Source organism: Lissotriton vulgaris, chromosome 9 (genome assembly GCF_964263255.1).
Source record: "Lissotriton vulgaris chromosome 9, aLisVul1.2, whole genome shotgun sequence".
NCBI lineage: Eukaryota > Metazoa > Chordata > Amphibia > Caudata > Salamandridae > Lissotriton > Lissotriton vulgaris.
The window spans coordinates 243,046,277-243,059,469 of NC_141697.1; the positions used below are offsets into that span (position 1 = coordinate 243,046,277).

Sequence of the window (13,193 nt, forward strand, 5' to 3'; positions counted from 1 at the left end):
TCGGACCTCCGGATCCAGGATCTCGTCGAGCAGCTAAGCAGCAAGGGTCGAGTATCTGCCAACGATGCCTGGCAAGAAGGTCGGAAAGAAGGCAGGGATGGAGCAGATGCTCCACATGCTGGTGAAAGACATGGCGAACATGAAAAAGCAGATGGCGGCAATGAATAATACGGGCAGACCGAAGAAGGTCATCGGACCAGCATTGCCGGGAGTAGTCCCCGCAGGGAGAGGTAAAAGGGCCAGAAATAGGGCGGCAGGGGGGGAGTCCCCAGTTCCCGAGTCACCCCCGGTAAGCCCAGTTAGTCCAGTCGAGGCCCCGGTATCGATCCCGGATGCAGGCCAACCGATTCCGGTTGTAGTTACGCCCACCAGCGAGGAGGAAATGCCTCCTGAGTTGGCCGCCCAGTTGGCTGCATGGCTTGGAAAGAATACCGAGGGTGCAGCGGCGCCCGGAGACACGGCCAAAGAGGCTAGGTTGCTAATGAAGCAGTTGCGGCAATCGCGAGATGCTGCGAAGGCGAATGTCCCTCTTGTCCCCTCACAGATTCCCTCGGAAGAACCAGCGGCTGGCGGTGGAAAATCAGCAGGACCAGCTATGGAGTCTGGTAAGCAGCCATTGCCAATGGCGAATGGGGGGTCTTTGCCCTCAAGAAGGGAGAAAGTATTTCAGCATATTCCTCTGGCCACGAAAGAGATGATTTGGGCTGATAAATATGTAAATATGTTTTCGCTCCTGACTGACCATCACGAGATTGAGTATGTTAAGGCTCAGAAGGAGTTGTTGCATCCGAGTGTGTGGCGCGCAAAAATGGCGGGCTTCAGGGTGGATGAGACGATCTCTAATTGGGCCAAGGCCTTCAGGATGTTTACTGCCATTATGGGTGAACGTAAGCCAGAGATTATGACTGAATTAGCCTGTTATCAGACACGTATAATGGATTTCTATGAAACATATGAGGGCGATCAATGGAGGGGTTATGATAGTAAGTTTCGTAAGGCCAAGGAGCACGATTCGTCTCTGACGTGGGACTGTCTCTTGGCAGAAGCAGCTCTTGCCGGGCACAACGAAGTCGTCCTCGCTTGGCGAGTATGGGTCGGCGCCTTCCCGCCATCAATCGGCGGCGCCCTTTCGAACAAACCCCGCAGGTGATCACCAACCCCGGAGTGGTGGGAATGGGGGTAGAAAAGGGGTTTGCTGGAATTTTAACAGAGGCAAGTGCACGAGGCCACATGGGACATGTAAGTTCAGGCACGAGTGTGCAGGTTGCGGACATTCTTCACACCCGGAGAGTTCGTGCAGAGCCAAGAATGGGGATACCGGGGGTAGAGGAGGTACCAAACAGGTCTAATATCGGCCAAGGGGTACCACTACCTACCCCCGTAGATATCATGGCAATGATCCCCTGGCTAAACGAATACCCTGATCATGTCTCCGCTGGGGTGTTACGGGACGGCTTCTCGTATGGTTTCCACATCCCGGCGGGGGATTTTCGGGGGGACTCACTGTGCAGAAATCAACTGTCCGTTCAGCAGCACCCGATGGTGGTAGAAAGCAAGATTGCGAAGGAAGTTGCCCGGGGCCGGGTCGCCGGCCCATATAGGCACCCGCCAGTTCCTAATTTCATTTGTTCACCGTTGGGCGTAGTCCCCAAGAAGGACCCAGGTGAGTTTAGGTTAATTCATAACTTGTCGGCTCCTAGGGGTCTTTCGGTAAACGATGCGATTGATCCAGGAGTCTGTTCGGTGCGGTACGCATCCTTTGATGAGGCCGTCGCCATGTTGAATCGCCTGGGGCCCGGAGCGCTGATGGCTAAATCGGATATTGAGTCAGCATTCCGGTTGCTCCCGGTACACCCTCAGGATCAGCGTCTGTTAGGTTTTGTGTTTCAGGGACGCTATTACATGGATAGATGTATGCCAATGGGTTGCTCCATCTCGTGTGCTTATTTTGAGAAATTCAGCTGTTTTCTGCAATGGGCGTTCACCAGAGCTACGGGCTATACGCAGGTGATGCACTACCTAGATGATTTTTTGTTCTTGGGGCCAGCCGGGGACACGGAATGTGCACAGGCTTTACTGGAATTTTGCAATCTCATGAAACGATTCGGCGTGCCATTGGCACCGGGGAAAACTGTGGGGCCATCTACTTCACTTGAGTTTCTTGGAATTGAGCTCGATTCAGTGGAGGGATGCTTCCGTTTGCCCAGGGACAAAGTTATGAAATTTAGGGCCTCGCTAGAATTGTGCATTAGCAAAGAGAAGGTAACTCTCCATCAGTTGCAGCAAGCGGTGGGCCAGCTTAACTTTGCCCTCAGAGTGATACCAATGGCCCGCCCCTTTTCCCGCTCTATTGCACAAGCCATGGTCGGTCTCAAAGAAGGACACCACCGCACAAGACTGTCTGCAGAGGTTCGCCAGGATATGCGCATATGGTTGGCATTTCTGGCGGATTTCAACGGTCGACGTGGTATGGAGCAAACCACCAGCATCCTCGGACGAGCTGGGTTTGTGGACCGACTCGGCAGGGAGCATGGGGTTTGGCGCCATCTTTGGTAATCGATGGTCGGCGCAGACATGGCCGACGTGGTGGCACACCAGTGGGCTAACAGGTAACATTGGGTTTCTTGAATTGTTCCCCATTTTGGTGGCCCTGAAGGCATGGCCGGACGATTTCCGTGATCGCTCAGTGGTATTTTGGTCCGATAACATGACCGTGGTTGAATGCATAAATAACCAGGCAGCACGCTGCAAGTTGATTCTGAGATTGTTAAAGGAAATTGTACTACTGTGCATGAGACTGAACGTTCAGTTTAGGGCAAGGCATGTGCCGGGTGTACTGAACCAGGCGGCTGATGCACTCTCTCGTTCCCACATGCAGGCCTTCAGGGGTTATCTACCTTCTGCGGATCTAGTGGCGGCACCATTTCCCGAAGCTCTCTGGTCACTCGGTGCCCCGGATTACAGGACCTCGTGGGAGCCAGCTTAGCCCCCAGGACATGGAAGGCGTACGAAGGAGCGTTTCGTTCCTATTGTGCATTTTTGGGTCCAGCAGGAGGGGATAAGTGGGGACAGGAGGAGTATGTACTGAAGTTTTTAGTAGCACTCCACAAGGCAGGCCGATCAGCAGCGACGGCCAATAGGCACCGGGCCGCCATTGCATTCATGGCGCAGGCTTATGGCATCAAGGACCCTACATCGTCCTTTTTGGTTAAGAAGGCCCTACGAGGGTGGCAACGCCTCGAGGGTCATAGAGTAGACGAGAGGCGCCCGATTGGGTTAGAAAGATTGTCCCTGTTGATGTCAGTGCTCCCCGCGACATGTTCCTCCCAGTCCGAAGCAGTGCTGTTCCGGGCCGCTTTCGCATTAGCATTCCATGGGGCTATGCGGGTGAGCGAGCTGGTGGCAAGAAATAAAAAGGATGTGGGGGGAGGTCTATGTCGGGAACACGTTCAGATCAAGGGTGATTCAATGGTAATCACAATAGCCAGGTCTAAAACCGACCAGGGTGCGATGGGGGACAGTATTGTGGTCCAGCGCATGCGAGGGTTCCCCATGTGCCCGGTGCAGTGCGTTGAGGAATACCTGGCGCAAAGGGCGGTAGCATGGGGGGGAAGCTTGCTGAGACACACCGACGCCACCCCACTGACAAGGTTTCAGTTTCAGCGGGTGTTAACTTTGGCAATCGCTGCAGCGGGCTTGGACCCGAGCGATTTTGGGACCCATTCCTTCAGGATAGGGGCTGCTACAGAAGCTACAGCCAGGGGTCAAAGTGTGGAAATGGTGAAACAATTGGGACGATGGTCCTCGAACTGTTATAAAAGGTATGTGCGGTTGCACATGTTGTGAAGCTAATGTCATGCACTCACGCTTCTTGTCTTTTGTTTGGTTTACAGTTTCGCGAGCTTGCGAGGCGGGACGGACTGTGCAGTCAACCCGACACCTGGGAACCAGCGGTCAAAGATCACCGGCTGAGGAAAGAGTGGTGTGGGTCGTGGGCCACTCATACGTGAGGCGTGCCGCGGACGTATTCAAAGCAGGTGACATGATTCACGCAGCTGGGGAATACGGGTACAGGGTGACCTTCCATGGAAGGGGCGGGCTCTGTATTGACCGGTTTCAGTGTTTTGTCGAGGAACTGTTAGGGCGGACAAGGTCACCGCCGTCTATAATCATAGTGCATCTGGGGGGCAATGACTTGGTGGCGCTCGGTCGGCGAGTACTCCTCGAGCGGGTTCTATCCACTGTTAGCTGGTTGGCAAAGAGGATTCCGGGGTGCACGATAGCATGGTCACACATGATTCCAAGAAAGGTGTGGCGGGGGGCCCTCTCTGTGTCAGCTTTGAATCATTCAGTACGGAAAGTCAATAACAAGCTGGGTAGATTGTTTCGTTCTGGACAGTTGCACAGTATTCCGCATGGATGTATCCGGGGGGATAACATGTATCTCGAAGATGGGGTTCATTTGTCCCGGGAGGGGAATGTCTTACTCATAGGAGACTTCATAGCATGGTTAAGGGGTTTGTATAGTCATGACCTTTAGTAGGAGTGTGGGGGGTCCGGATAGCTGGTCAACTATCCGGCCTGTGGCGGTAAGGTCATGATCGGTGAGCAGTAATTTCAAGATCCCTAGAGGGGGCGCCACCCATTATGGATGGGAGCGCCCGGGGGGAGGCGGCCATTGGCCCCTCACACGGGGAGGCGGCACCCACTAAGTATGGGGTCGCCGAAGGGAAGGCGGTCATAGGCCCCTCCCAGGGGAAGAGGCGGCTCGATGCCCCTCCTAGGAATTTCCCGGGGCCAGGATATCCGCGACGGCGGATGTGGTGAACAGTGTGGGGTGGGAGGGGGGTCCGCCTTCCAAAAGTTCAGCACTGCGTCCGTCTTCCCATCCTTGGGGATTGTGTTGGGAGGGGGTGATAGGCATCCCGGCCATATGGAAAGGGACGACCACTCGGTCCCCCCGAACGTATGGTAGGGTGCCCGGATCCCCCCGGGAAACCATTTTGGGCGGGGGGCGTGTCTCGGCTGGTATGCCCGAAGCGGCGTAGCCGGGGCGCGCCTTTTCCCCCCCAAGAAGGGTTGTCCTAGACACCTACACCGTTGGTCACGCCCCGTAGGCGTACCAGAGGAGGGTACACGCCCTCCCGAAGAGGAATAAAAGGAGCAACAATCCAAAGAAGCATCCTCTTGTTCCTGTGCTTGGAAGCTGCACCCTCTCGTTGCACGTGAGCCCTAGACGGAACAAGTAGCAATTTTGACCCACCCACCAGCCCCTTATGGCAATGTTAGTAATGCAATGAAGTTGATTTGCTTTGATTGTATCTTTTTTCCAGGGTTTTAGTGTGTAATAAAGATGTCAATGTTTGAACTGCAATAAAGTGATTTGCTTCATAACAATTTTTCTCATCCAGTTGAGAGGAGTATCACAGTCTAATTAAATGTGTGGCATGTGTAGATAAGTGGATGAATAGTACAATGTTCATTTTAACCGCTTTATCGCTCTCTTCATTAGGTTCAAAAACGTCGTATTTATTTTGGTCGGGCGGTAAGGTCATGATCTGTGAGCAGTAATTTCAAGATCCCTAGAGGGGGCGCCACCCATTATGGATGGGAGCGCCCGGGGGGAGGCGGCCATTGGCCCCTCACACGGGGAGGCGGCACCCACTAAGTATGGGGTCGCCGATGGGAAGGCGGTCATAGGCCCCTCCCAGGGGAGGAGGCGGCTCGATGCCCCTCCTAGGAATTTCCCGGGGCCAGGATATCCGCGACGGCAGATGTGGTGAACAGTGTGGGGTGGGAGGGGGGTCCACGCTACCTTCTAGACACCTCACACGAGTCCTCGGACGACCATTAAGATGGCGTCGAGTTAAATAAGGGGCCCCCGCTAAGACAAGGGAAATTGGAAGTTGGCACAGAGGTACAGTCCTCTGTGCGCCCGCCCCTCACACCGTGAGGGGGGAGTTCTGGTAGTAGGGATCTGACACCGGTTACGACCTTGCCGTTGGCCCGTAATGTTAGGATGTACAATTTTTATTTAGAAAGTATGCATTTGCAGGATGTTTAGACTTGGCTAGGAGAACCTTTGTATTAGAGATTTGTTAAGGTTAGCCAATAAAACGTGACTGCAGTGAAATGTATAAATGAAAAATTGTACATGATATGAAACTGTTATTTTAATGTTTTAATTTTGTTTCATATTTTTAATAAATACGGCCGGGAGGGTAACTCCCTCCCGCCTTCCAAAAGTTCAGAACTGCGTCCGTCTTCCCATCCTTGGGGATTGTGTTGGGAGGGGGTGATAGGCATCCCGGCCATATGTGAGTGTAGGGAAAAGGTCACGTGGAAGAGTTGCCAATGTGCATGTTTATACAGAAATACTTTATTTTAAAAAGCGGTGGATACATTTCCCAGCCTTGGTTCTCAAACAGTTATTAACATGAGCCATCCTAAAGCAGCTGCAGTGGGATCAGTAAAATTACAAATGTTGGAATGCATTTCTTACTGGTCGAGATTTTGCTGGCTTCCGTCGGACCCATCTGCAGCTTCGCCATCACCCTTTTCTTTAACCATGTGGTGCAGAAGAACAAGATCCTCCTCCTCCTCCTCTAGCGAGTCAAAGGTCAGGGTTGCTTCTTCCTCATTTACAAGGTCCATGGAATCCCTGCGTACAGTTTTAACTGTTTCACAGCTTGCATCATCTTCGTCACTTTCTCTGCCACTTTCGCGGTCATAATCAGATTCAGGATTTGCTGTGGTGTATCTTAAAGAAAAACATATTGGGGTGTTGTGATGAATTACCATAATTAAAAAGAAGTAACAACATGCAGATATGCGGATGTCAGAAAATCAAAAGCCATTAAAGAAACTTTAAGAATACAAAAGGTAAATGGATGGAGAAGGAAAGAGGTTATTTAATCCTTACTGGGACAAGAATGTTCCTTGTATGGTTCCGTGGAGCATGGGCTCCTGCCCAGGATGCTCATAGTAGCAAGTTTCGGTGTATTTTAATTTTTTTGCCTCAGACTGCCTGAAAACGAGAAGTGTGTGTTGAGGGCTGTAGGAAACTGAGACCAACAGAATGCCTTTATGGTATGGAGTGACACACCAAGTTGTCCCCTCTTTTTTCTGGAATTGATAAGTCAGCTCAAAGGGGCTAAGAAGAAGTGGCAATGATGGCAACAAATGTTTCAAAACAAAGTAGCGACCTTTCACTAGTCACCTTAAGAAAGAGAGGAGATTACTTGCAATTCCCGTTTTAAAAGGTCCATTAGTTCCTTAACTCCATTTACATCAGATATGGGTGAGGCATATATGTTTATGAGTAAGAGTGAGCATGGAGTGTGTCCCCTATGTTTGGCCGCAGAGAGACAATATTGATATGAATAGTTCCCAAGATGAAGAATGGAGAGAATCCATCTGAAAGGGAATTGAGAATAACTTGTAGGAAAGTCCCAGGACATTCTTGGGTCTTTCGAAATGGACTATGATTCCCTGAAGGAAATGAGGAAGATACTCTTTTATGAAGAGGAGAGACAGGCTCTGTCCCCTTCCTCCTACATTCTTACCCAAAGGTATACGGTGGTGGCTTTTGTGGAATAGCTAGGTGCGAAGACCCAGCTACATTTGTAGTAATGTCTCAAAAGGGTACACTGCTACAACCCACTTCCTGTCAAATCTGCAGAACTAAGAAATAGCTGAGCAGCTAGAGTGAACAGACACTCCAGAAATCAGGCACAACCCAAAATTTACCAGACCTTGGGAATGGGCATTTTAGTCTACGAGCAGGTACATGTATGGGGTAGAATTCCTAAGTGTTCTAGATTATCTCTGCGACCAGTATGCAGGTTGCACACCACGTGCTGGAGAGCATTAGAGTTTCAGGACTGGTATCTTTGACAGCCAATTCTCCAGTTCAGCAACTGATCTGAAGTACAGTTTGGGCAAGCTTAAAGGAAATAATTATCACTCAGGAGAAGGGGTATTAGAGACCAGTTGCCAGGAGAAATCCTAGTGAGGCACAACATAGAAGAAGCCCAACAGACCAGTTTCCAGGAGAAATATTAGTAAATATTAGTGCGAGCACAGAGTAAGACGTTGGAAACAGATGTGCCTGGTGCAGTGGCGATCCATTACAGACCCTGGTCTTCTCAATGCTAGTGCAACTACTGGCTGTTTCTATCGGTCATCCCCAGGGCTACCTTTTAATGACTGGGCAAAAATAGAGACCACTGCTCAAAAGAGGCCAGACAGAGGCCCGCTCCATCCCCACGGACACACGCATCCAGTACCAGGGGCCTTGGACAGTCATGTGAACTGTGGCTTTGTTGCTAAGAATTGCCACTTTAACCACCAGTTGCGATCTGCTCAATTACATGCCGTTTACAACCCAGGTATAATTCTTGTAGCAGGCACTAGGAATCAGCCCTAGTCCCCCATCAGACATTCACAGAGCTCCATCAAGTGTTACAAAATTTGGACTCGACTTGAGTGGGTTCTACAGTTCTGTTTTGGGTAGGAAGCTTTTGCGCCTGTATGACCTCCCAGGAGGCCACACAAAAACATCTACAGCAGCTGTCCCCCAAGGCAGAAGAGGATCATGGCCTCAAGATTCCCCACCATCGCTGAAGCTGCCCATGTACTCGGCTCCCCAGTGCTGGCCACCTTGTACTGGGGGCCACAGCCTAGGGTCATTAGAGAGCATCACAGCCGAATGAGCAGAACAGTCACAAATCCAAAGCATCAAGACCAACAAGAAGGGTAATACTGAATTAGAAACATCAAATTTCTTGACAACCACTAAACATCACAAAGGGCCCTTAGACATCAAAATCTCTTGGGGTGGGCTAATATAGGAGTGGCCGAGACTGCTGAAGGGGAAAACGTCTGAACTATAATTTTAAAAGTGTGCATGCAGCAATTCCATTACGAGCAGGAAAATACTGTGCAATTGGCGCATGTCACACAGAGTCAGATATAACCTAAACTATCAAGATTGCTCCAGTAGTGTTATCTAAAGACTTCTGAATGACCTGAATAAATCGTCCTGATACTTTTGTCTGTGTTATGAAAACTGTGTACTTAATTGTCAATAGAATAAAGTTAATTTTCTTTTTATGAGACAAAGCTATGCTTGGCCATTGATTTATTATTAGATTTATTTACGGTATGTTGAGTTTTGCGTCTCTAACCCAACATCCCCTTCCCGAGTAAGCCTTGACTGCTCTAGTGCAGTACCCACAATGTACCTGGTACTCACCTTTTGCAGTCCAATAGCAGGTATGGCTCCAGCACAGCAGAAGTAAATGGACTCCAATTGTCTCAGTAAACCCTGCTTGTCCCAGGAACACCAATCCAGACCCCACAATCTGCACCACCAATATTACATTAAATTTGCAGGATTTCCACATCTAACCACCTGACAGCAGAAAAATACAATAGCATTCGAAACCATCCAAATGTAGCCTGCTAGTGTCAACAGACTGGGTCGCTTTACTGATCACAATGACAGAAAGGAAAAGTAACTTACTGTTATTCTAGTTCTCCTACCGGGGAATCCTCATTTAAGTCATGAGCACATAACTATTCTGCTTGTACAAGGGATCCAAAAGCATTAAAAAATGTAAGTATATATAACACAATGGCAGTCGCCACTTTGTATTTATGGTTAATTCCATATATAGTTCCATTAGAAGAGTGTTTTTTTGCCAATAAATTTGTCGCAGTTTGACAAATCTACACAAAAAACTTTCCAAGAAGAAGTTCATCAACCTCAGCTCCTTCTTGGAAAGAAAACATGTTTCCCAATGCAAATTCCCACAAGCTTTTTAGGAAGAAAATCTAGAAAAAACAGCTCAACTAAATTTGGCATAAAGCTAGATTTTTTACACAAAGCATGCCTTTTGTGATTTGGTATACATCTGTTCAGCCATTTTTGAGAAACTAAGCTTCAAAATGTATTGATATCTGTACAGTTGGTCCAGCAGTACTGCAAACTAAAAAGACAGTGATCTAAATGGCCAAGAGCTTTCTTTCCCCTGGTCAGACATTTTGGTGCCGGGTACCAAGCAATCTGATTAGCTGGTCACAGCATCAACAGAAATGTTGCTGTTCCCATTTTAGGGCTCAGGGACACTGTCCCCTTCTACCGAGTATATATATATATATCTCCTACTGGCGGTTGCCAGTAGGTAGTTATAGTTAGGATTTTTTTCAATGTTAAATCTCAAAATTCTATTTGGAATAACTTTTGCGCCTGTTGACGAATCTGCCTGAAAATTTCCTCAAAATGGCCTCGTCGAGCTCCGGTCCTTCCCTGAAAGTTTGGGGGGGGGGGATGCGTCAAGCGGGGGACGAGATAAAAGGGGGTCCCAAAACGCGTTTTCCCCATGTTAATTTCCATAGGGCGGTCGACCTCACTTTTAGCTTGAACGGCTGAATGGATTTCCACCAAACTTGGCAAAGTTGTAGGGACTGGTAGCCCGATGTGCCTTTGCTTTGTCTCAAGATATGTGCTCCAGTGGATTTTGAGTAATTTAGGTTAAAAAAAATATATATATCTGTAAGCGCGCCCCGGTACGCGCTCCGGGAAGCGCTCCAGGTGCGCTACGCGACTTGCGCACGGAAAGCGGATTGGCTCTCGGGTGTCTGTAAACATTCCAAACGGTCCGGAGCGGCCGCCATCTTGTGTCTCGGTATGATCGAGACACAAGAGGTGGCCAAAACAAAGGGGGAAAAGACCATTAGGGGGCAGAGTAGACCCCCCTGACCCCCTAGGTTTCATGTGGGGGCTATAAAAGGGCCCCGCGGGGCAAAAAAAAAAAGATATTTTTTTTCGATTTGCGCGGGAGGAGCGCCCGGTACGCGCACCGGGGAGCGCACCAGGGAGAAAAGAGAATGGCAGAGTTTTTAAATTTAAGTCATTTTATATAAATGGGAGGTAGTTCTGAAAATAACTTTTTTTTAATTCTTTTTGTTGTTTTTTATTTTTTGGGGGGGGTTTTAAAACATTTTTTTCTTTTTTTTGTTTTTCTGAACATTTTTTGTTTTTTTTTTGTATTTTTTAAGGGGAGAAACAAAAAACAGGCATTTCAAAAGGGCTCAACAGGAGAAAAAAAAAGTGCAACAAATTAATATTTCCTTTGGCACTTGTGGTTTTCCCAAGCACGATTAATAAGTGTGATGCATTGCTCACCATAGCAAATTGTTTGACCACAAAATTTACAAACCATTTTAAAATTTGAAAAGTTGGTTTGTATGATGGAGCATGTCTCCCTAACTTCCGATCCTGATGGGGTGGAAACAGTAGTTTGGGAGGTACTGGCAGAAGATTGGACAGGGTTTTTGGCCAGTTCCCTGACCTCTGCCCTAGAATAGTTATTGGGATGCTTTCTAAGCATATGCCTAATCATTGTGTGGTTGCCAAAGGAGTATTTCTTGTTAGGATTCCCCCTTGACAGCTCCTGATGACAGATTAGGCAGGTTGCTTTAGGTGCATTTACTTTTTTTTGTGTCACTCGGGAAAGAAAAAAATTGCCATATGATGTGCTCTTTTGGCTTGTAGGTTATGTTGTCCTCTCGGACGAATCTACTCTCCTCTTCGTCCTCATCCTCCTCCTGTTCTTGATCTCCACCACTGTGAAGTTGTGGAGGACCTTGTGGTGGTGGTCCAGAAGATCCAGCAGCTGCAGCTAATGTAGCCATTTTCGACATATATAAGTACAGGTCTTCCTCTCTCAAAACAAAAAGGTAGAATAAGGAAAAAAAGGTGTGGGCTTTCATCATTTGGAAAAAAAAATATCCTAAACCAATGAAAAGTGTTAATTTTAGGTCACATGACCAGGGGTTTCATCATTATGAAACCAAAACTGTTATGAACCAATGAAAAGTGTTATTTTCAGGTCAAATGACCCAACGCGCCTACGCTACGCGCCTCGGGGCGCGTCCCGGGTCGCGTCACATAAGCACGTCGGAAGATTACGTTGCGCGATCGTATTCGCTCGAGTGCTTCCGGGTGCGCTTACGCCGTGCGTATCACGCGGACGCGGCTACGCGATACGTCACAATCATGTTTTCGTTCGTGAAAATGGCGCTTACGGGACGCTCCTCGGGGCGCGCTCCGGGGCGCTTCATAATAGTACGCTTTCCGTTGCGCTCCCCGGGGCGCGCACCGGGAGCGCTCCGATGCAACAAAAAAAATATATATATATATTATATATATATAAAAAATTGCAAAATTGAAGGGACTGGTAGCCCGATGTGTCTTTGCTATGTCTCAAGATATATGCTCAAGTGGTTTTTAAGAAAATTAACTTTAAAAAAAATATATTGGGCCACCTTGGGCTATATATATGTTAGAGCCCAAATGTAGCCCAAATGTAGCCCAATGTAGACCAATGTACTTATAAAGTGAGACTTATAGTTAGGAATTAGCATTCAAAAAATCTATTAAATTCACTGAAAAAACCATAGGTTTCACACCAGTTATAGTTAGGAATTAGCATTTTAAAAAACCTATTAAATTCACTGAAAAAACCATAGGTTTCATACCAGTTATAGTTACCTGGAAATTTTACTGACATAAAACCATTGAAATTCCCACGTTATAGTTAGTTGGACTCACTATAACTTGCGCGTGCAATGCACTGCTGATGACGTCACATATTACATCACTCATGACATGGTCAGTGACATCACTCATGACATCACTGATGATACCATCCTTGTGACAGAGTGAAAGACCTCCTTTCACTGTAATGTAACCCTTGAAACACATTCAAAAATACAAACTAAAATTTTCAAAACAATGCAGATACCCACAACCAAATCTATAATTCCAGCATTTATATACACATCCACTCATTCACCAACAGTTCTATATAGTCACTCATACATATACTCACTCATCATATGTAGTGATACACCTATACATCCTGTTACACACCAACAGTCATCCAAAAGTTACTTACACATACTAACACATGCAAATATACTATTGAACATCCATTTATTTGCATATACAACTATACACAAACTACCACCTTGCTTCTAAGGAAACTTACACATACTTACTCTCTTAAACAATCACTTATAGAAACACATACATATTTAAACAGGAACTCTTACAATCTCTCACTCTCACATATACTCACTTATATACATCAATACTCACATATACTGGATTAAAACATATGTAG

General features: G+C 47.6%; 1 protein-coding gene across 1 annotated transcript in view; it reads right to left on the bottom strand.

The window, feature by feature from the left end:
- Nucleotides 1-13,193, bottom strand: part of RMDN3 (regulator of microtubule dynamics 3) — a 231,806-nt gene that overhangs the window by 66,701 nt on the left and 151,912 nt on the right. The window contains exon 5 of the mRNA XM_086937422.1: nt 6,503-6,760. Within this exon, the coding sequence (XP_086793548.1) occupies nt 6,503-6,760 (258 nt within the window). The remainder of the gene's footprint in view (nt 1-6,502; nt 6,761-13,193) is intronic.